The sequence below is a fragment of the Hemibagrus wyckioides genome, linkage group LG04 (genome assembly GCF_019097595.1).
Source record: "Hemibagrus wyckioides isolate EC202008001 linkage group LG04, SWU_Hwy_1.0, whole genome shotgun sequence".
In the NCBI taxonomy this organism is placed as follows: Eukaryota; Metazoa; Chordata; class Actinopteri; order Siluriformes; family Bagridae; genus Hemibagrus; species Hemibagrus wyckioides.
In genome coordinates this window covers 20287546-20309573 of record NC_080713.1, presented here as the reverse complement: position 1 = coordinate 20309573, position 22028 = coordinate 20287546, and the positions used below count along the sequence as shown (strand labels likewise).

At 40.4% G+C, this 22028-nt stretch overlaps 1 protein-coding gene and 1 long non-coding RNA gene across 2 annotated transcripts; both read left to right on the top strand.

The window, feature by feature from the left end:
* Positions 1-10655: 10655 nt before the first annotated feature.
* On the top strand, positions 10656-17436 carry LOC131351708 (uncharacterized). Its single transcript, XR_009204425.1, has 4 exons — positions 10656-14201; positions 14772-14833; positions 15238-15284; positions 15626-17436. It is a non-coding gene; the product is annotated as an uncharacterized LOC131351708 (long non-coding RNA).
* Positions 17437-18427: 991 nt separating this feature from the next.
* LOC131351511 (serine/threonine-protein kinase pim-1-like) lies at positions 18428-22028 on the top strand. The gene is made up of 7 exons (XM_058386925.1): positions 18428-18515; positions 19821-20060; positions 20145-20239; positions 20733-20783; positions 20939-21308; positions 21391-21567; positions 21877-22028. Exons 1-7 carry the CDS (start codon positions 18428-18430, stop codon positions 22026-22028), a joined length of 1173 nt encoding a protein of 390 aa, XP_058242908.1.

Below are 22028 nucleotides of genomic sequence, written 5' to 3'. Positions count from 1 at the left end.
ATTTTTGAAAATAGATTTATCTAAGAGGAGACTAGAATAGAATTTACTATTGGTGATTGAGATCAGTTTCCTTGTGATTTCTCCATTGAACAATACAATAGATCTATTAGGCGCATCCCCAATGCTGTACGTAGCTAGATCTCTCTCTGGTGAAGAAAAGGATAATACAAGAGCCACTTCTAAAAGACAGGTACAGCTGGATGGCATACAAAGAATAAAATTTCAGCATGGCTCTGTGAATTAATGAGTGGAAACATCAAGATTTATCAGTCAACCCTAAACTATAGTGTCAGGATATGATCACAGTTATTGATGAATGTCTGATTGAATGATTGAATTGATTGATTGAATGATTGATTGAATGTCTAGTTAATTCATATAGAACATTTAGTCAAATCCAGGCTTATGGACCCATTGTGCTCACTGAAGCCTCATCTTCTAGATAAGGTTTTGGTTACTGTGTAAGCAGGTAGGTACTATATAACTTGAGTTGAAAAGCCCAAAACATTAGCTACTAAGTGACTAAAGGCTGGCTATCAAATACAACATGGATACACTATACAAAGGGGTGATTAATACACGTGCAGGACTGAACATTCCTCAAAACAGCACTCAATTTAAATGATACATATATAGGGTTTTATATGAGATATGGGTTTTACTGTGTTTCTAATTTTCATAAGTTTGGCTTGAAGGGTTTCTGTGGGTTGCTGAGAACACTATGTTTCTGCCAGAGTTTTCCTTTTCACTAAAACCCAGACACAAGGAGTAAACAAAACTCATTTTAAGTGTAAATTTAAGTTTTTGAGAAAGAAAGCGTGTCCTCACCGTTTCCCATTGAGGCCTGATGGCATTCTTAAGTGGCTTTCACACTGGAAATTTAGTCTGAAACAGAGTAGGGTTTGCATGAAATAATGGTAATGTGAATGCTGTCATATGGATCAGGACACACTGAACTCAAGGCTGAGGGGACTGAGTTCAAGTTGCACTGGAACTGTGCTTCATTCATTATTCCCATAAATGCAAACGCAACTCAGTATGTATGTATGTATGTATGTATGTATGTATGTATGTATGTATGTATGGTGAGTCACATTGTGTTCTCCAAATGCATTTGTGATGACGTAAAATGAACACAAACACTCAGGGGTTCAATAGAATTAAGTTGCGCTGCAGAAGTACTGGGAAAAATCACACTCAGATTTGGACCACAGCAAATGTGCCCAGAGTGAAAACTATTACTGTATTACTTCAAGAGATGTTTATTAGACGAGTCCTAGGATAGGATAGAGTGAATATAAATGTTAACTCCAGAAGTGATTATGATCTGACAGGTTTTCCTTTCTAGAAACTGAAAAATGCGCAAGCATAAATTGAAGTAGTTTGGATAAAGAATAAAGAAAACACATAGTAGATCCATTCAGCTTACAAGCTGCTGGATTCGACAGCATTAGGAATGAAGCTAAGATGCTGCCAAAGCAAAACCGGTGAATGAATCTATCCTGCTGCATGAAGATGCAGGACGAGTGACCTGTAGACATTTCGTATGAGTGCAACTGGTGTTTCATAGCAAAGTACTGTTTAATATTTCCCATTGGAAATGTATATGAAAATACTATTTTATACTCACATAAAGTCTTATACAATTTCAGGTCTAAAATTAATGTGACCTTCAATGTCAAAGGTGTTCCAATTGTTTTACAAAAAAAAAGGTTTCAGTCTTGCTGAGGCCATCAGGGTATGTGCCAAGGGATTTATAAGTAACAATTAGCTGATAAATAACAGAAATCCATGTGAATAAAGGAAATCTGACAATAATAAATGACAAGTCATCACACTTCTAGCCCGTAACACCCGAGAGCTAGGGTTCTCTGGAGCATTTTCACTCTCTCAAGACAATGATAAGGTGATATTGCTTAGACATAGGAAACTAGTGGGATGAAGGAATACCTTCAATCTTTTTACAGTTCGTGAGATGATCCAAGAGTTGTGTTTTAGTCCAGCCAAACAAGTGTTCAGACATTCAATATGAGGACTATTAAAAGTTTTAAGGGGAATAAATGCTTGGTATTGTTGATGGATCAAGTCCTAAAGTAAATGTTCTTTACTATGTGTCACATTTTCATGCATGAGTACAGGAAGCCTTCACCCATAAGGGGTCTCTCTCGAAAGCTCAGGAGAGTATGACACAACACTTCAGACAAAACTTTACTCATTTGCGGTGGATGACAAGGTGCTCATATTATTGCCTGTTCCAGGGTCAGCATTGTCTGCACATTTTCCCAGCCCTTATGAAGTTGTCAGGAGGTGTAATGAGACCAATTATATCATCAAGACTACAGATACTGTAGGAAGAAGCAGACATGTGATTGTCACATAAACATGTGGAAGGCATTTCACATGAGAGGGAAGACGTCAGCATTACTTCTGGGTGTGAATGGAAAAACTGCAGGCTCATCTGTTGCCGTAAGTTGCCACGCAGCACTGATAGTTAACAATGATGCTGAGCTTGACGTTAACGAGGCTTAGACGAAGTCAAAGTGGACCCATTGCCCTCTACTTGTTTGTCTAATTCTGAAATTTTAGCTAATCTTACGAACCTGCTGTGTCATCTGAATAATATCAAGGAACCGACGTCATGATACTTATTCGTGGTTTCCCACAATTGTTTATTGATGTACCTTCACAAACCCAGGTATTAGATCCTGATATTAACATTGATAGGGCTTTTCCTATTAAACAGCACCCTTATAGGATAAATGTGGCAAAAAGGGTGACTCTGAGAGAAGAAGTGGAGAAGTTGGTGCAGAAAGCTTTTGTTAAACTTAGCGTTAGTCCATGGAGTTCTCCATGCCTCCAAGCCTGGCGTTTTATTATTTACCTATGGACGTGCGTACGTGCGTGCGTGTCTGAACAGTAACAGGTGGCACGTTAATGCTGGTCAGCTCCCGTTAAAAAAAGAAAAGTTGATTCCGAATGCCGCCTTTTTCAACAAGACATGGACTGCAAAATATTTATTTACAGAAATCAAAGGTAAAGCCATGTGCTCAGTTACACAGTGGTACACAGGTCGCTGTGGTCAAAGATTACGAGGAGAAATACAAGAACTTGTCTGATGAAGAGCGCGCAAAGGAGTCGGAGGCTGTGACACGCTGCAAACCCGACAAGGACTTTTTACAGAACTTCCCACACCCAGAGATGCAGCTGTCAAGACAAGTTATGTCATATCTCACAAAATCGCTAGAAAAAGTAAACCGTTTTCTGACGGAGAGTTTATTAAGGAGTGTATGGTGGACTCTGGTGCCCTGATATGCCCAGAGAAAAAGGGAGCATTCGAGAACGTGCCCCTCTCCCGACGCACTGTAACGAGAAGGGTTGAGGACATCGCGGGAAATCTGGAGCTTCAACTGAGGAACAGAGTGGTCAGTTTTGACCATTTTTCACTGGCTCTGGATGAGAGCTGCGATTTACGTGACACTGCCCAGCTACTCATCTTCTTACGTGGGATCACTGCAGACTTCAAAATCACGGAAGAGCTGGCAACCTGGATTTTTCTCACTGAACAAGTAAAATGAACTGAAAACAAGCACTTATTGCTTTTTGAATGAAGTTGAGCAGTTGCTTATCTTTAACATAATGCAAAACATCTTTTCAGTATTTGTGAAGATTAACAAGTTAAACGCAATAAATAATAAAACAGTGATGCAATGATTGTTTTTGTTTTAAACTGTTTACTTCTATAGGATTGTTTTCCTCTTTGACCTACTCAACAATTCATAAGTTTACATAAATATTTACAGAATATCCTTATTCTTCTGATTAGCAGTAGCAGCTAATCAAAATATATAATTCATTGCTTTCATTCATTTTGGAGAAAATTAATATTGAGCAGAATTAAGTTCAAGTTATCGTTGGTTCGGCCCTCCAACACAGTTCATATTTGTTATGTGGCCCCCTGTAGAAATTAATTGCCCAGCCTTGCTCTAGGCCAACCTTCAGGGACAAGCACATTGGACGAAGGTGTATGTGGAAGGAGAACAGCTGGACGCAGGATGATTTGGCTGTGTGTTTGTTGGGATACGCAAAGACGACAGATTGCCCATAAGTCTTTCCATTTCTGTTTTTACTCTAGCCTTTGAGCAATTTTTGGCCACAGCCATCAGGGAATACTGTTTCCATGATCAGATCCGTTGGTGTCTGAGCGCCAGTGCAGAAGACAGACCCAGCCTGGAGCAAATAGAGCTTCGGCACTGGTTTTACTTACTTTGCAGTGTAAATTTACAGGAGACAGGGACCACTGCACTAACCTCCATCTGAAAAATTAAATACATCTGAACCTTTTGTACGGAATTATAAGCCATGCATTTGATTTCAACTGAATTCCCTATTGTTCTTTATTTCATTTTCTCATTATTTCATTATTTTGTGATTTATTAAATAAACAATAAACTAAAACAGAGTGTGCATTACATTGTTTTTTTTTTCATGTCATGGATAAGAGCAAAATGAGAGCATTAATATTGCTTCTGTAAGAAATGACTTGACATATCAGTCCCAAATATTTGTTAGGAACAGCATTGGACTAATATACACTACTCGCAAAAAGTTAAGGATATTCGGTTTCCGGGTGAAATTTCAGGATGCACCTAAAATGCAATACAACCTTTACAGGTGAACTTAATTTGACCTTCTCTACACTTTTGAATGCACATGTCCAACTGTTCATGAATCGACCAATAAATTTTCTGGTTCAATTAGAATTGGTATTTAAACAGTCCTCTTCATCATGCTGTTCACAGTTTGACATCATGAGACCAAGACGACACCTAACAATTGATCAACAGTACCTCACCATTGCAAGGCTTCAAACAGGATGTTCTCAGAGGGAAGTGGCCACTGAGCTTAGAGTGTCACAGAGTGTCATCAGCAGGTTGCGACAGAGATACAGAGAGACTTGAAGATTCACAGAAAGGCATAGAAGCGGACGTCCTTTGGCCACACCCCACGTTGATGACGTTCTTCTGACGTTGTTCTGCTTCATTGTGAACAGTGACCTGCGGTACCGGATGATGAATGCCACTCAACTCCAGGTACATTTAAGGGAGGTGAGAGGCACCCAAGTGTCACATCAGACCAGTCGAAACTGTTTACATCAGCGTGGCCTGCGTGCTAGACGACCTGCAAGGTACCTGACCACACCACTAGGCACAGGCGTCATCATCTTGCATGGGCCAGGGAGCATTTACGCTGGACGAGGGACCAGTGGGCCTCAGGGCTGTTCCCTTGAGACGTCAAGGAGAGCGCTATGCATCAGCCACTGTTGTGGTGGTGTTACAGTCTGGGCAGGTGCGTCTACTCAATACAGAACTGCCCTACATCTTGTGAATGGTAAAATGACAAGCCAATACTACCTGAATACCATCATTAATCCAGTCATTGTGGCCCTGCATGAACAACACAGGCCTAATTTCATCTTCATGGACGACAATGCTCCAGCTCATTGAGGTCGCATCATTAGGGAACAGCTGCTGGAGGCTGGGGTACCTCAAATGGAGTGGCCTGCACTTTCTCCAGACCTGAATCCCATAGAAAACCTATGGGATCAGCTGAGTCGCCGTGTAGAGGCTCATAACCCTGCACCCCAGAACCTCAATGACCTGAGGGCCTCCCTTCAAGAAGAGTGGAATGCCACGCCTCAGCAAGAAAATAAGTCGACTCGTGAACAGCATGAGACGTCGTTGTCAAGCTGTAATTGATGGTCAAGGGCACATGACAAATTATTGAGACATTGACATTTTTTGTTGTGGTATACCCACCTCTGTTGTTGGCTTTTGTTTCAATAAATTGTTTGAGATGAGGAAATCACCATTGCATGCTTCTACTTAAATGCCCTACTTTCATGATATACATTTTCCATAAATTTCACCCAAAAGCCAAATATCCTTAACTTTGTTGAGTAGTGTATATACATTTTGTGGGTTTAATTATGTAAAAGTCTGCTCTATCTGTCTTAAAAAAATTGGGAGTTTTATTTTGATGGGTATTGCAGCCTTCAGAGTGATAATGATTGCAGCAGTAATGAAAGGTTGTACGCGCTGGTTGTTATGGTTCATCATGGTTTCTAAGGATTAAAGGCATACGACTATTAATGCGTATCTTTATACATTATTCAGCTCTTACGGTGATTTCTGAAGTTATAAAGGATATTTCCACGGTGTTGAATGTGCAATAAAGCTTTCAGAAACATCAGTAAAAGTTTCGGCCATCATTAGGACAGGGTCCGCTACACTAAGAGCTTCATCTTCGCTGGTTCAGATGCTCGCTGCACGTGCTGACTGACCGTTTCAACGTGACGATGGTCAATGGACTGCAGGACTTCGGAATCGGTGTGATGGTCTACGGAGCTGAGACACGAACAAGAATCTGAAAGCCTGCTCCAGACGGGAACAGAAGGTACAAAAGAAAAGGGTATAAAAGGTACAGTTAAACGTAAAGATAAAAAATACATGGGAACTTCAGTGTCATGCACAAGACAGTACAGAGCTCCCTCGACGTTCAGAACATGCTCATAAGCCTAAGGAGAAAATGCTTGCTTATTAGAAAGATGAATGCTGTAACCGTCAAGGACATGTTTTCACAGAGATTTGCATTTTTATGTTTCTCTTATAGATTAATGATGACTTAATTGATTGTTTAAAAATACTTAAATGAGATGTATAAATATGATATTTACAAAGTAATAAGTGGAGAACGTGTTTCCTTACAATGTGTAAAGTTAGGGGTTCTTTAAGAAATAGTTACTATTGAAACGTAAAAAGGTCACATGTCCAGGTAAGGTGAATTGCGGGATCATTGCATTATGGGTCGAACTAACATGGATGCGGAGACCCAATAATAGTAAACATCCAGAAAAAGAGTTCTTTATCTCCATGGTCTAAGAGGGTTCACACGGTAATTCATATTTTAATTTGTTGCATGTTGTTTTATATCACTTCACAAGAACGATGTTATTTATAAATATTGATGTCATTGGATTTGTTGCACGTGTTCACTTGCATATCAGCGGACGTTTACATGAGAGACTTAGAAATGGACTCTGGGAAATGCATATTTGAACACTGTATGCTTTATTTTCTTTTAGTTTTCACGGTGTCTGCTGAAAAGAGAGAGAGACAGAAAGTATGACATCTGTATGAAGCGTGGCTATTATTTCATTAGACCATTGCAGCTACAGTGAAAACGTAACGCCAGCAAAGTCGACAGTTTCCAGTGTGGCACGGTACCGGTCGGATAAGAAGAGAAAACAAGATCGCATCGCGTCGGAAAAGAAGTAGGAAAAAAAGGAGGAAACACGATCGCGTGGGTAGAGAAGGCGTCAGAGAAGAGGCTTGCCGTTTCATAGCTGTCACAGCCGAGGAAAGTACTGCGACCCGATTTGTAGAGGCCGACATTCAGCTACCGCCTTGCAAGTATCCTTTCTACAGGCTTCAGAGTACACTGTTTGTTTGTTAATCCCAACTTTACTTCAAGCTGAAGAGTCCTGCTCTGCAATTAACAGCAGGTTTGATTGTGCTATCTCTACATCTGGAAAAAGTGATTAATATATTGCTTTAATTGGTTTATCATTACAGCCTAACTGTTGTTTATGCTTTACCAGTGGTACTGTTGTGAATGGTTCTGAGGGTATTTTTTGATCTACAAGTAATAGTAAAGTAACCATGTATTACAGTGTTTTGCTAAAATGTTTACAATGTCAGTCCATGGAGAAAAGGCACAATGTGGTGAAAGTGAGCAAATTGAGATCATTCAGAGTTGATTAGGTTAAATGAACAATTAAAATCTCAAACTCATGATGTTGAAAGGGAAAGATTAGAGTCACTCATAGGTGATATCCATTCTAAAATACAGTCACTTCAAACAGCAACGATAGAACTTACTGCTGCCACTTCAAAAGGAGATGAACCTCGGAAATCATCACGAGAAAGAAAGTTAACTCCAAAAATGCAGGAGCTTAAGCAGCAAGAGGTTTCTCAAAAAGAGAGTAAGTTCATTAAGTCGTATGAAAGCTGGAAATAGCAAGTTAAAACTACACGTACTAAACTTAAGGGTGAGTGCTCTGATGAAGACTTAAGTGACCTGATGGATAGTGTAGAAGAAATGGAAACTTATACTTCAACTGAGACCATTGTCAGGAATCCCAAAAACTATTTTGTCCCTCACCAGTGAGTCTCTTAAATCTCCAAATTCACAAGTCTTACTCAGTCAAAACTCACTCCTTGTTTCTGGTCAGCAGAGAAAAACTTGTATCTATCAAAAGTGACATTCTTACTTGGCACAAAGAATTCCTCAAAGTTTGCCATTAGAACAGTCTGTTAGATTTGCGCCATTGAGTTGAAGCTATTATAAATGTTCAGTGCATCTTCACCTATTACATGCAAAAACATGGATGCCTTTAGCTTTTCATCGTCTCTCCGTGCACCGCTAGCTGCTAGATAGATGTTGAATCTTTGCGTGAAACGTTTCCAGTTATCAGCATAGAAGCAGGAAAGGTGATTTATGCTCTACATGACGGGGAAAAAAAACAAGCTCAAAGTTCTCTTTCCATCTAATTCACCTGCACCTGTCCACTACACAATCTGCACACGCCTGCTCGTGTAGCTCTCTGTGCAGGTTCGCTATCTGTAAGTCCGCTTTATTTATTTTTTATTTTAAACTCTCCCGTGCTTGCCAGTCCCTATATCTGACACCATGTTACATTTTAAACAACATGCTTAATGTCTTTTTAATCACTTCACTTTAACTGGCTTTTTATTTTGCATGTGCGCACACAACATGTCTCTTAGCACAACTTGCCGTTCACCCTCTAAACTGTCCGGACACACACGCACACAGAGAACCAAAATGACATGTAATCGTTTATAACACCATAGGGCCGTCTATGTGAACTTTTAGCACATAGTTATGCTTGCTCTATATATGGTTCCAGTGCTTCACAAATGAGTGTCTGGCAATCTGATGGACAAGTCTGAGTTTGGTGGTTGCCAGGAGAACGGTACTGGCCTGACTGCATTGTGCCATGTGGTGTTGTTTTAAAGTTTGGTGGAGGGGATATTATGGTGTGGTGGTGTTTTTCAGGGGTTGGGCTTAGCCCTTTAGTTTTAGTGAAATGAAATCTTAATGCTTCAGCATACCAAGACATTTTGGACAATTTCATGCTCCCAACTTTGTGGGAACAGTTTGGGGATGGCCCCTTCCTGTTCCAACTTTACTGCGCACCAGTGCACAAAGCACCAGTGCATAAAGACATGGATGAGCGAGTTTGGTGTGGAGGAACTTGACTGGCCTGCACAGAGTCCTGACCTCAACCCGATAGAACAACTTTGGGATGAATTAGAGCAAAGACTGAGTCAGGTCTTCTCGTCCAACATCAGTGCATGACCTCACAAAAGCACTTCTACAGGAATGGTCAAAAATTCCCATAAACACACTCCTAAACCTTGTGGAATGGCTTCCCAGAAGAGTTGAAGCTGTTATAGCTGCAAAGGGCAGGCCAGCTCCATATTAAACACTACAGACTAAGAATGAGATGTCATTAAATTCCTGGACCTAAAATTTTGCAAATTTTTCTCGATTTTTATCTTAAATCCAGTCCCATATTATAACTTTTTTAGTATCTTTATTAGCCGAAAGTATCCCATAATATTCTCATTCCAAACGCTTTTTATATCTCTAGGTTTATTTGTTTTCCAGAACGCCCGCTTATAGTCGGTTAGCCCATTAGCTCGTTAACCCGTTAGCCTGGCTACCAAAAGTTTGTTTATGTTTCTCATACCAATTATCTCTGTTGTACTACTGCTCTTAAACACTATGTTGGTTGTGGGTCTGCCTTTGAGTGCAGGTGAGGATTCATTCGAGCTGCACTCTGTGGACTTGGAGCTGGAGGCCGTGGAGAAACAGATCTGCGACCTATAGGTGAAGCTAGCCCAGCTGTGATAGTGGAAAGCCGTGCCGCAATCATCCCGGACTGACGCTCACCACGGTGTGAAACAAACACTCCCACAACCTCAACTCCGTGTTCTTCTCTGCCCAGGCCCAGCGCACCAAGGACGCGGCCCACCCAGGTTTTGTTCACTCCAGTGCCGGGGTACCACGCAGCCTGGATGCAGCAGCAGCGGAAGACATGAGCCAAGCCCCAGTCGAGGACCTCTCCCCCTCCGTCGCCACCCGTTTTCGAGATTTCGACCCGCAACCACTTCGCTCTCCTTCGCGAGACGGAGTGTGACCAAGTGATCATCGGAGACTGCATCATCCGGCACGTCCGTGCTACCGCGGCTAAAGGTAAGGTGCGCACTCGCTGTTTTCCTGCTGCTCGTGTCGTTGATGTCGCTGCATAGGTACCCGTGATGCTAAATAAGAACATCGGAGCTGTGGTCCTCCATGCTGGCACGAACGACATCAGGCTGAGGCAGACAGAGATCCTGAAGAAGGACTTGAGGAGCCTGGTAGAGAAGTTTCACACCACATCGCCCATGATGAGGCTCTACCGTTCTGATGGCCTGCCCCCAAGCAGAGTTGGAGCAGCAGTCCTCTCGGACAACATCTCCAGGACACTACGCACCATCTGACTGGTGAGTCATACCTTAGATTACAATTATAATAGCTACTGTTCAACTCACCAGATTGATACAAATGCACACACAGCTCGTCCTATAGAAACTGCGTCTGTTCCACGAATAGTGAGATCAAAGGAGAAGTTAGCTCTCGAAATTAGTTAATAGCTTTCGAAATAATCTAATCACAATTAAACCTGACAAAGGCCAAATAAGTAAAGAAAAACAATTTCTAAAGTTTGGGCTTCTCAACATTAGATCCCCTGCACCGAAAGCAATTATTGTTAATGAAATGATCTCAGATTATAGTTTCGACGCACTCTGTCTTACCGAAACTTGGCTTAGACCAAATGAATACATTGGTCTGAATGAGTCTACTCCATCAGGATATTCCTATAAGCATGAGCCCCGTCAGACTGGTCGTTGCGGTGGTGTTGCAACCATTTATAACTATTCTCTTACCGTCACTCAGAAAATAGGACCCAGGTTTAGCTCATTTGAAGTGCTTCTCCTTAATGTTGCACAAAAAATCCCTACTACATCTTTCTCTGGCCATCGTATATAGACCCCCGGGGCCGTACGCTGATTTTCTTAAAGAGTTTGCATATTTACTCTCAGATCTTTTGATCAGTTTTGACAAAGTGTTAATTGTAGGAGAATTTAACATTCATGTAGACGATGCTAACGATACTTTAGGACTCGCATTTATCGATTTACTAAATTCCTTTGGGGTTAAACAAAACATAAATAGACCAACTCATCGTTTTAATCATACACTAGATTTAGTTATATCACATGGGACCGATGTCACTGATGTAGCCATTCTACCTCAAAGCGATGACATCACAGACCATCACCTATTAGTGTACACTCTACCTGTAGAACATATTAGACATGTCTCTCCACGTTATCAATTTGGTAGAACTATTACTCCGACCACTAAAGACAGATTCACAAGCACTCTCCCAGATCTGTCTCAACTTTTTACTAGACCCCTAAATGCAGATGATTTAGATGAAGTAACTAACAGCATAGGCACTATTTTCACCAGCACACTAAACACTGTTGCCCCCATCCGACTAATAAAGGTCAGAGATAAAACACCTGCACCATGGTATAATAGTCATACTCGCGCCCTCAAGAGAGCAACCCGTAACCTCGAGCGAAAGTGGAGAAAAACCAAATTAGAAGTTTTTAGAATTGCGTTTAAAGACAGTTTGTCTTTGTTGCTATAGACAGGCTCTAAAGGCTGCTAGGGCTGAGCATCTGAGCAAACTGATAGAAATAAACCCAGATTCTTATTTAGTACAGTGGTTAGACAAACAAAACATCAGATTCCTGGAGAGAGTATTTCATCACAGTTTAGTAGTGAGGACTTTAATTGATAGTATCAGGAACAAAATATTGGATGTTCAACATTTGACAGCATCTGGTGATCTAGACCAGCCTATAGCTCCACATTTAAAGCTACAATGCTTTACCAGTATAGGGCAGGAAGAGCTATTTAAACTTATGGCTAACCCACGGCTAAATCAACAACGTGTTGGTTAGATCCAATTCCAACTAGATTGCTGAAAGAAGTGATACATGCAGCTGGAGAGCCTCTTCTGAATATTATTAATTCCTCGTTATATCTAGGTCATGTCCCAAAATCTCAAGTTAGCAGTTATTAAGCGTCTTCTTAAGAAACCTAAACTAGACCCTAATATCAAATTACAGACCTGTTTCAAACCTTCTGTTAATATCAACAGTATTAGAAAAAGTGGTGTCAGCTCAATTATGCTCCTTCTTACAGGAAAACAATATCCTTGAAGAATTTCAGTCAGGTTTCAGGCCCCATCACAGTACAGAAACTGCACTAGTTAAAATCACAAATGACTTGCTTTTAGCTTCGGACCAAGGCTGCATCTCCATATCAGTCCTGCTTGATCTTAGTGCTGTGTTTGACACTATATAGATCATAACATTCTTGTAGATCGCTTACAAAATCACATAGGTTTGCAAGGACAGGCATTAAAATGGTTTAGATCCTACCTGTCTGATAGATCCCCTTTTGTAGATTTAAATGGAGAACTAGTGTAGTGCCAGTGAAATACGGGGTCCCACAAGGATCAGTTTTAGGACTTCTGCTTTTCTCAGTATACATGCTTCCATTGGGTAACATAATTAGACGGCATGGGATTAGTTTCCCGTGTTATGCTGATGATATATATCTCATCAAAACCAGATGAAATATCGAATTTGTCTAGATTAACTGTGTTAAAGATATTAAAGATTGAATGACCGATAATTTTCTATTACTAAATTCTGATTAAGTCAGCTTGCATTTAGAAGGATGTACTATTACTACTAGCTCAACAGTGAAAGACCTGGGTGTAATATTAGACAGCAACAAAAACAGCCTTCTTCCATCTTAGAAATATTGCCAAGCTTAGGAACATTTTATCTGTATCTGTCACGGCCAGGATCCTCGCCCTAGGCGGGGCTCGAACCCAGGCCGTCCGTTGTGCACGTGCCCACGCTAGCACGCGGCTGAACGCAGACCCAGTCACAGGATTCAGCGAAGCGCTGCTTTTATTCACACGAAGACACGACATGGGAAGACGAACAGGATACGAGACATGGCGTGGTTAAAAAAAAAAAAAAGGAAAATGAAGCCGGAACGGGTAACAAGATCAACTCAGGAGCATAGACGGACTGGAACCACGGAACGAATAACAGTAAACAATCACGGACAAAGACGGGCACAAAAGGATCCCTATTTATAGGGCTAGACATTAGGGTAAACTGGGTACAGGTGAGACAGTCAGGGGAGAGAACAATAGGACAGGTAATCACAAGACACACGAACAAGCAGGCTTCTCGGGTTCACCTGCCAGCGCTTTCCTCGGGCCTGGCAGGGAACAGTCCAGCAGTTCCTGACAGGTTCTGATGCAGAAAAGCTAGTTCATGTGTTCATGACCTCCAGACTGGACTATTGTAATGCATTACTAGGTGGTTGTCCTGCATCTTCAATAAACAAGCTACAGTTAGTCCAAAATGCAGCCGCCAGTGTTCTTACCAGGTCAAGAAAATATGATCATATAACCCCAATATCATCATCCCTGCACTGGCTACCTGTTGAGTTTAGAATTGACTATAAACTAGCACTACTTACATTCAAGGCTCTAAACGTGGTCTTCTAACACGTTACAATCCACCACGCTCTTTAAGATCACAAAACTCTGGACTTCTGGTAGTTCCCAGAATATCAAAGTCTACAAAAGGGGGTATTTAGCTCCTAAACTTTGGAATAGCCTTCCTGACAGTGTTCGGGGCTCAGACACAGTCTCCCAGTTCAAACGTACACTTAAGACTTATCTCTTTAGCCTGGCATACATTTAATACATCCCATTACCTTGTAATTCAGTACATCTGATTAAATGCACGTTATCATCTAGTGCTGCTAATATTATGAACAGCAGCTATGCTAATTACTTTCCACTTGTTTCCTTTCTTCTACCCATCCCGAGGCATACAGAGATTGCGCCAGCTCCAGTGGCATCCAGAGATGGACCAGCTGCAGCCGGGTTCTGCTTTGTGAGGATTGGGGTATTCAAAGCACCGCTGCCAACCTTATGTGGATGACAACAACCTCCTTATTAATTTACATAACATTCTACACATGCTGTATCTGCATCACACAATTGACTATACATAAATGCACAAAGGACATTGTTCATATCACACTCTCCAGTGTTTAGAATAATTTTTGATCACACTCTCCGCTGTCACCCAAATGAAGATGGGTTTCCTTGTGAGTCTGGTTCCTCTCAAGGTTTCGTTCCTCATACCATCAAAGGGAGTTTTAAAGCTGCTTTGAGACAATGCTCTTTGTTAAAAGTGCTATATAAATAAAATTGAAATGAATGTGCATGTAAAGGCAGATGTCCCAAAACTTTTGGCTATAAAGTGTATATTACCTTTTGCACATACCGTACACTTGTAAATAAATTACCTTGGTTTCTCTAAGTCAACCTTTAGGGACGTAACAGTCACATTGGACGGAGGCATATTTAGAAGGAGAACTGCTGGTTACAGGAGGATTTGGTTGTGGGTTTGCTGGGATACGGAAAGAAGACGGATTGCCAGTAAGTCTTTCCATTTCTGTTTTTACTCTAGCCTTTGACCAGTTTTCTACACAATCAGAAGTAAAGTTGATCAGTGCCACTAATGGACAGAAGGTAAGCAATCATGTCTTAACAAATTTGAATCTTCTAAGCTTAATTTGCACTTAAATTAGAGAAAAACATTATAACAATATTAATACTGAACTGAGGAATGGCAGTGTTCACTAGTAGGCACTAGTAGTTCCTTTTGAAGGAGGTTGATTGTTATACGTCTCTTAACCTCCCTTTACTTTGACATCTTTTGCTGCTACATTGGACATCAAGGATCAGTGTAGCATTGTGGGATTGGCAGTAAGGTTGCAAAGCTGTTATTTCAAAACAGTAACTACTGCTCTTTCATGCATAAAATTAAAATTATGTAACCTCACAAGCCAGATGAGTCTGAAGAGCTCTTTTAGTTACTTTATGTATGTAAATGATTTCATTTAATTACACATAACACATTCATCTTTCCTCAGGTTGCAATCAAGTCTCCAAAAAGATGCCATTTGAAAAACTGCAGCTTGTGAGTTTCTTTATGCTGATGTACATCTTACCTATTACTATAATCTAGCACAAAAGCTAAAAATTTCTAAGATTTCTAAGAAGTGCTTGATAAGTAGTATTACAAAGGATGGCATTATAATGTGTGGCAGGAGGAGCCAGGGGATACTGCACCATGATGTCAATCCAGAAAACATTCTGATTCAGACAGACACATTTCAAGTCAAGCTGTTTGACTTGAAAGAGACCTCGTCAAAGACTCTTACAATTACTTTGCAGGTGTCTGATTTGAGACCATGAGTTCTTGGTGGCAGCAAGTATTGTAACTCTCTTTTTCTAAATCTAATGTGTCTTTGTTAACAGGCACACCTGAAAATGCCCCTCCTGAGTGGTTCAGACAGGAGCAGTACCAGACAGACCCCGCTACCGTCTTTTCTGTGGGTGTGACGCTGTACAGGCTGGTGTGTGGCTGTCTTCCTTTCGAGACCATTAGGGAAACGACAAATGGCTATTTGTTCTTCCCCACGAAAGTCTGTCTCAAGGCAAGGAACTATACTCAATTTAATAAATAAAATTATGATTCAGATTAGGAGGTAAATTCTCCCAACCAGGAAAGGGTGCTAGTTCCAGCCAATCGTCACAGTATTTAAGCAGTCCTGTGTGCACGCTAATGTGAAGTACTGTAATGAGAAAATGAGGAAAAGAAAGAAAAGAATTGACAACAAAAATCGTGTTTTCCAGTAAAAATGGGAAACATTATCTTTTCAAGAGTTCAAGGGGGCACCCATTTGTTTGGTTTGTTTAGAAATGAGGTCTGTAATGAAGGATTTTAATTTAAATCACCATTACACCACTACTCCCAAATATAAGTATGAAAGATACACCGGTGACGCCAGAATTGCTCCCATCACAAATTTGTAAAAGTAAAATACATCGTCAGCAAAACCTTTTTGCCAAATGCATGACGGTGCAAGAATCCTCACTAAAGGCATCTTATGCTGTTTCACTTGTGCTTGCAAAAGCAAAGATGATGTTATCAGAGGGCGAAATTGTACATCAATACGCGATTGAGATGGCTAAAGCATTTGGAGAAGAGAAAATAGTCATGAACTTTGAGTCTGTATCTTTGTCCCGCCGAACAGTAACGTGGAATTTCTGACTTTCAATGTCAAGTCTAAGAAAAACTAAAATATGCAATAAACAATTGCAAATACTTTTCTCTTGCGCTGTATGAAAGTACAGACGTGACCGATGCCAGTCAGCTCCTGATCTTTGCAAGAACGATTACAGGGAACTTTGATGATCAAGAGGAGCTGTTAAAGCTGGCTTCATTACATGACACCACTACGCTTCAGTGGCCTGTATGGCCACACCTGTGTCTCAAAGGAGAATCGAGATGCAGAGCATTATGAGGAAGTAACCTCCAAATGATCTTGGCTTGTTCTACATTGAATCACACATGACTAAATGCACTAATACTTTGAATTTTGAATATAATGTTTCAATTCTAAAATTGTAAGACTGTTATGATCTAGCTGTGCTAATGTATAATTGAGAGCATGAGCTTCAGGCAGAATTACAGTTGAACATGCCAAATGAATCTGCTTTTGTTAAATTTGTTTCTCAACAAGGACTTGTCATAATCACTTTTTCAGAACTGACATTGAAAAGGGAAATTAAATAGTTTTTGGATTTAGGGTCTCTAGCTTTTATAATCAATGGGAAAATGAATTTCAAATAGCAAGAATTCTGTTGTTTAGAAATGAGTTTTTATTGTGATTTTACTTTTGAATAACCACAGACCTGAGGAACTACTGTACAATGACTTTAATCATTGCCTTTCAGTCCTATGTAGATGTTGTGGCAATAATGTTAAGCTCCAACTCTTCTGCATTCATGCGTCTCCCGAACATCTCCTGATCAGCTACAGGCGCTTTGCGTGTTCGCTCGGCCGAGGTGGAGGGTCAGCGCGCACACAGGAGCAGCAGTGGAGTGAAGTTCTGTGTTGTGTCTGATCTTCAGTCAAGAGGAGCTGAACATGCCTTAGACTTCTTGTACTTTTTGGATTCTCTATCACAAGTCAAAGTCTGCTGTTGTGTGGACCACCTGTCTGGCATTAAACTGACACCAAAACTAGCACACGAGTTGCCTGGCTGCTTGATCTGAAATTTTTACATCCCTAAAGTATGTGGTGGTGTATTCATCAAGTGCAAATGACAGAAATTTTATTAAAATTTTTATGATGTACCTAGTAGTGTGTGTTTTTTCTGTTTCCTTCACATGTCTGTCTTGTCAATGAGAACTTTGAAAGAGCTCAAAGTTGAATGCAATCCACCATCTAATTGTTCATACTAATTTTCAGGATAAAAAAATATATATATATATATTACATTGTTTACAACCTATGTCAGATTAGTGCAGTTAGTGGACAGTAATTACTGCTTAATATTTTAACATGGTTTACAGGATTAACATAAGTTGTCTTTGTCATATGTACATTACTGCACAGTGAAATTCATTCTTCACATATCCCATCCTTGGGGGTTGGGGTCAGAGCACAGGGTCAGCCATGATGCAGCACCCCTGATGCAGCATGGTGGGTTGGGGGCCTTGCTCAAGGGCCCAATAGTGACAGCTTGGCGGTGCTGGGGCTTGAACCTAGATCTTCTGGTCAACGCCTCAGAGCCTTAACCTTAATTGTGATCTGGATCCTAGCACAAACACACTGACTAATCAAAACAGTAATACATCCATGTAGCTAACATGACAAAATTTCTGAGAAACTGAATCTTTTTATTTATTTAATGTTGAATGTTAGACAGTTAGCTAAAACGAGCCACCATGACGAGACTTTTTTTCTCTCTCCCCCCATGCCCCCCCCATCCCCCCCTCCCCATCCCCCCCGAAAACGTTCTAAAATTCAAATTTTAAAAATACACGAGTGGTGCGGCGTTAGCAACAGATACAGCAACAGGAAAAAAACCGGAGAGATTCAACATCGCAAGAAGTGAATATCGGACACAACAACAGGAGAAAAACCGGAGAGATTCGACATCGTAGGAAGTGAGTATCGGACACAACAACAGAAGAAATATCGGACTGATCCACCATCGCAAGAGGTAAGTATCGGATATTGGTACCGAGGATAAAGCGACACCTGCTGGGATGTTTCTGAACGGCTATAAAAGTGTATCTTCACCGGCTGTGATGGGAACCGTGTCCACGGCAGTGGGCTCACAGCGGACTCCCACAGGTAAGTGCTTTTATCCACACTCTGCTATCAGAATTTAGTAATATATTATATAGTTGTATTGTTAGTCCCCTGTCTGAAAGGTAATTTGAATGGAAAAGGGTTTAGTTCAAACCTTAACTGTAACATTAACTAGAGAAAAAAACGAGAAGACCTATAAGTTAGTTGAACCTAATGTTTCTGTCAGTGGGACGTTCAGAAATAAACAGGAATACTTTAGATAAATAGACAGAATATACTGTAAACTATTATTGTGATTATTGGTAAGGTGAGGCACTTTAACCTCTGTATTTTAACGTGTATATACACCAGAGGGCGCCAACACGGCGCTAGCGAGCTAACAGTAGCTCACTTCTGAAGTTTGGATCATTTTACTGACTCGGATCTTTGAATCTCTTTTTCGAGTCATTTCGTTCATTTCATTCATTTCAGCAGAATATAACTGCAATAATAAATTAACAATAATAAATGATAAGTCTAGTCAGCAAACCCGTTGTGTGAAAGCAAGTAACTCAACTCAACAATCACTTGGCCACCCTAATTTTGTCAAAGTTGTGAAAAAGTTTGAAGGAGACCCCTGATATATACTCAGTGATAAAATTCCCTTACTGACTTCATGCTTGGGAAGTAACAGGTTATAATGTGAATCAATAGTAAGATAAATGACAGCTATATGAGACAAAGAAAAAAGGAAGGAAAATAACTTTCAATCAATGTGTAAGGAGAGGATGAGTTTAGCTATATAAGTATACACACAGCAAGAGGAGGGAGGAATAAGACCACATCTTAGTTCAGATGATAACAAGGGTTTAAAAAAGGGTTGAGAAATTTTTTTTAGTTCGTATTTTTGTTGCATAAAATGATTTTTTTAGATTCACGCATATTACAATCAAAATGTTCATGATATTCTAAGCACATCTTGTAAGATAGTACTACTACTACTCTTAATAATAATAATAATAATAATAATAATAATAATAATAATAATAACAGTCCAACTCTGACGGTTTCCTGCCAACAGTATCAAATGAAAAAGTTTGAAAGATTGATTTGAATAATTTCCTTTCCTGTCTTTGTTTGATATTTCTTGATTTTTAGCTTTTTATAAATATCTTTTTAGATTAGGATGGTACGCAGTGACAGAAAATGTCTCACTTTAACAATATTCACCATAAATAATTGTCTGTGGAATATATTTTAATGGAAAAGGAGTCTATCTATTAGTTTATATGTACAAAGTTGTCCTCTTCCTATGTTTAACGTTAAACATCACCCAAGTGTTCTTTGTGTCAGTGTTTCCATCCCCAGCTAAGCCGTTAAAGAAACGTCATCGTCACCATAAAATCCCAAGGTGTGCCCAAAGGACCATACAGAAAAGAAAGCGCTTGTTCTCGGGGCAGGCTGCAAACCCTTCAGAGCATCACGGGTATAAGGAGACAGACCAGCCCAGTAACCTGGCAGATACAACCGAGCCTCTGCAGAAGAGACCAAGGACAGAGAGGAGTCCAGAGGAACCTGCTAACCAACCCGTTATACGTCTTTCCAAATGTAAGGCAGAACTCATAGGTGAAATGCATAAAAAGTGGGCTGAGTTACATGAATAAGAGACTTATAATTGGATGTTTTTTGCAGCACATTGGACAAAGACGTATTTGGAAGGAGAACTGCTGGGTGAAGGAGGATTTGGTTGTGTGTTTGCTGCGATACGGAAAGAAGACGGATTGCCAGTAAGTCTTTCCATTTCTGTTTTTACTCTAGTCTTTGACCAGTTTTCTACACAATCAGAAGTAAAGTTGATCAGTGCTCCTAATGTTCAGAAGGTAATCAATAACTTAATAAATTTTAATCTTTTAAGCTTAATTTGCAGTCAATTGCTGCCAGGTATTAGTCATAATCTTGAATATTAAAACTGAACTCAGGAATGGCAGTGTTCACTGGTAGGTGAGTGTGCCTTTTGAAGGAGGATGATTGTTATACGTCTCTTAACCTCCCTTTATTTTGACATATTTTACTGCTACTCTTGACATGGATCACTGTAGCATTGTGGGATTGGCAATAAAATTACAAAGCTGTTATTCAAAAGCAGTAATTACTGCTCTTTCATGCATGTCTAAAATTATGTAACCTCACAAGCCAAATGAGTCTGAAGACCTCTTTTAGTTACTTTATGTATGTAAATGATTTCATTTAATTACACATAACACATTCATCTTTCCTCAGGTTGCAATCAAGTTTGTCTCCAAGACGAAGCCATATGAAAAACTACAGCTCGTAAGTTTCTTTATCATAATATACATCCTACCTATTACTATAATCTAGCACACATACTAAAAATCAGATTTCTAAGAAGACCTGGATAAGTAGTATTACAAAGGATGGCGTTATAGTGTGTGGCACTTATTCTTTCCTTTTGTCCCATACTACAGACAGGATATGGATGGCTCCCCATTGAGATAGCGCTGATGGTCCTTGCGAACACCAAACCCTGCTCAAACATCCTGAAGATTCTGGACTGGTTCGAAGAGCCAAAACGCTATGTTGTCATTCTGGAACGGCCTGAACCATGTCTGGACCTCCATGAATTCTCCAGCAAGCAGGGTGGATGTTTGACTGAGGTCGAGGCTCGCATTGTGGTGTTTCAGCTGATGGAGGCGCTGAAGCATTGTAAGAGCCAGGGGATACTGCACCGAGATGTCAAGCCAGAAAACATCCTGATACAGACAGACACGTGGCAAGTCAAGCTGTTTGACTTCGGTTGCGGAGACCTCGTCAAAGACTGTTACGATCGCTTTGCAGGTGTCTGATTTGAGACCATGAGTTCTTGTTGGCAGCAAGTACTGTGACTCTTTTTTTAAATCTAATGTATCTTTGTTAACAGGCACACCTGAATATGCCCCTCCTGAGTGGTTCATCCAGGGGCAGTATCTGGCAGACCCAGCTACCATCTGGTCTGTGGGGGTGACGCTGTACAGGCTGGTGTGTGGCTGTCTGCCTTTCGGGACCAGTGAGGAAACCAAAACTGGCTATTTGTTCCTCCCCGAAAGTCTGTCTCAAGGCAAGATAGTACAAAGACTGATAAGCTATGGACTAATTAATAGGAGACTGAACTATACCTTATACACAGACTTGAGCAGAGAAAGAAGCATTCATTTATTTTAATGGATTATATGACTATGTATTAATTAGTCAATATGATAAAATTGACAGGAAACGTGTAGAGCTACAAGTGTGAGGAATTTTTTATGTTCTCTACAGCATTTTCTTTAAAGGATTATTTATTATGAAGCAGGTTCTTTATGGGGTTAAGTATTAGATTCTTCTTTCTATGTCTTATTGATTTATGTACCTGGGTATTGTGTAACAGAGTGCAGTGATCTGATCTGTTGGTGTCTGAGCCCCAGTGCAGAAGGCAGACCCAGCCTGGATCAAATACAGCTTCACCACTGGTTTTACGTACCAGATATCCGAGGTGCCAGTGCACAGGATACAGGGACCACTACACTATCCTCCTCTTGA

Excerpts from the sequence above, each read along its gene's own strand:
- LOC131351511 (XM_058386925.1), top strand. The coding sequence starts at position 18,428 with ATGTTTCTGAACGGCTATAAAAGTGTATCTTCACCGGCTGTGATGGGA. Across the intron at positions 20,784-20,938 it reads CATATGAAAAACTACAGCTC|ACAGGATATGGATGGCTCCC; the intron begins GTAAGTTTCTTT and ends CCCATACTACAG. Across the intron at positions 21,568-21,876 it reads CCCCGAAAGTCTGTCTCAAG|AGTGCAGTGATCTGATCTGT; the intron begins GCAAGATAGTAC and ends ATTGTGTAACAG.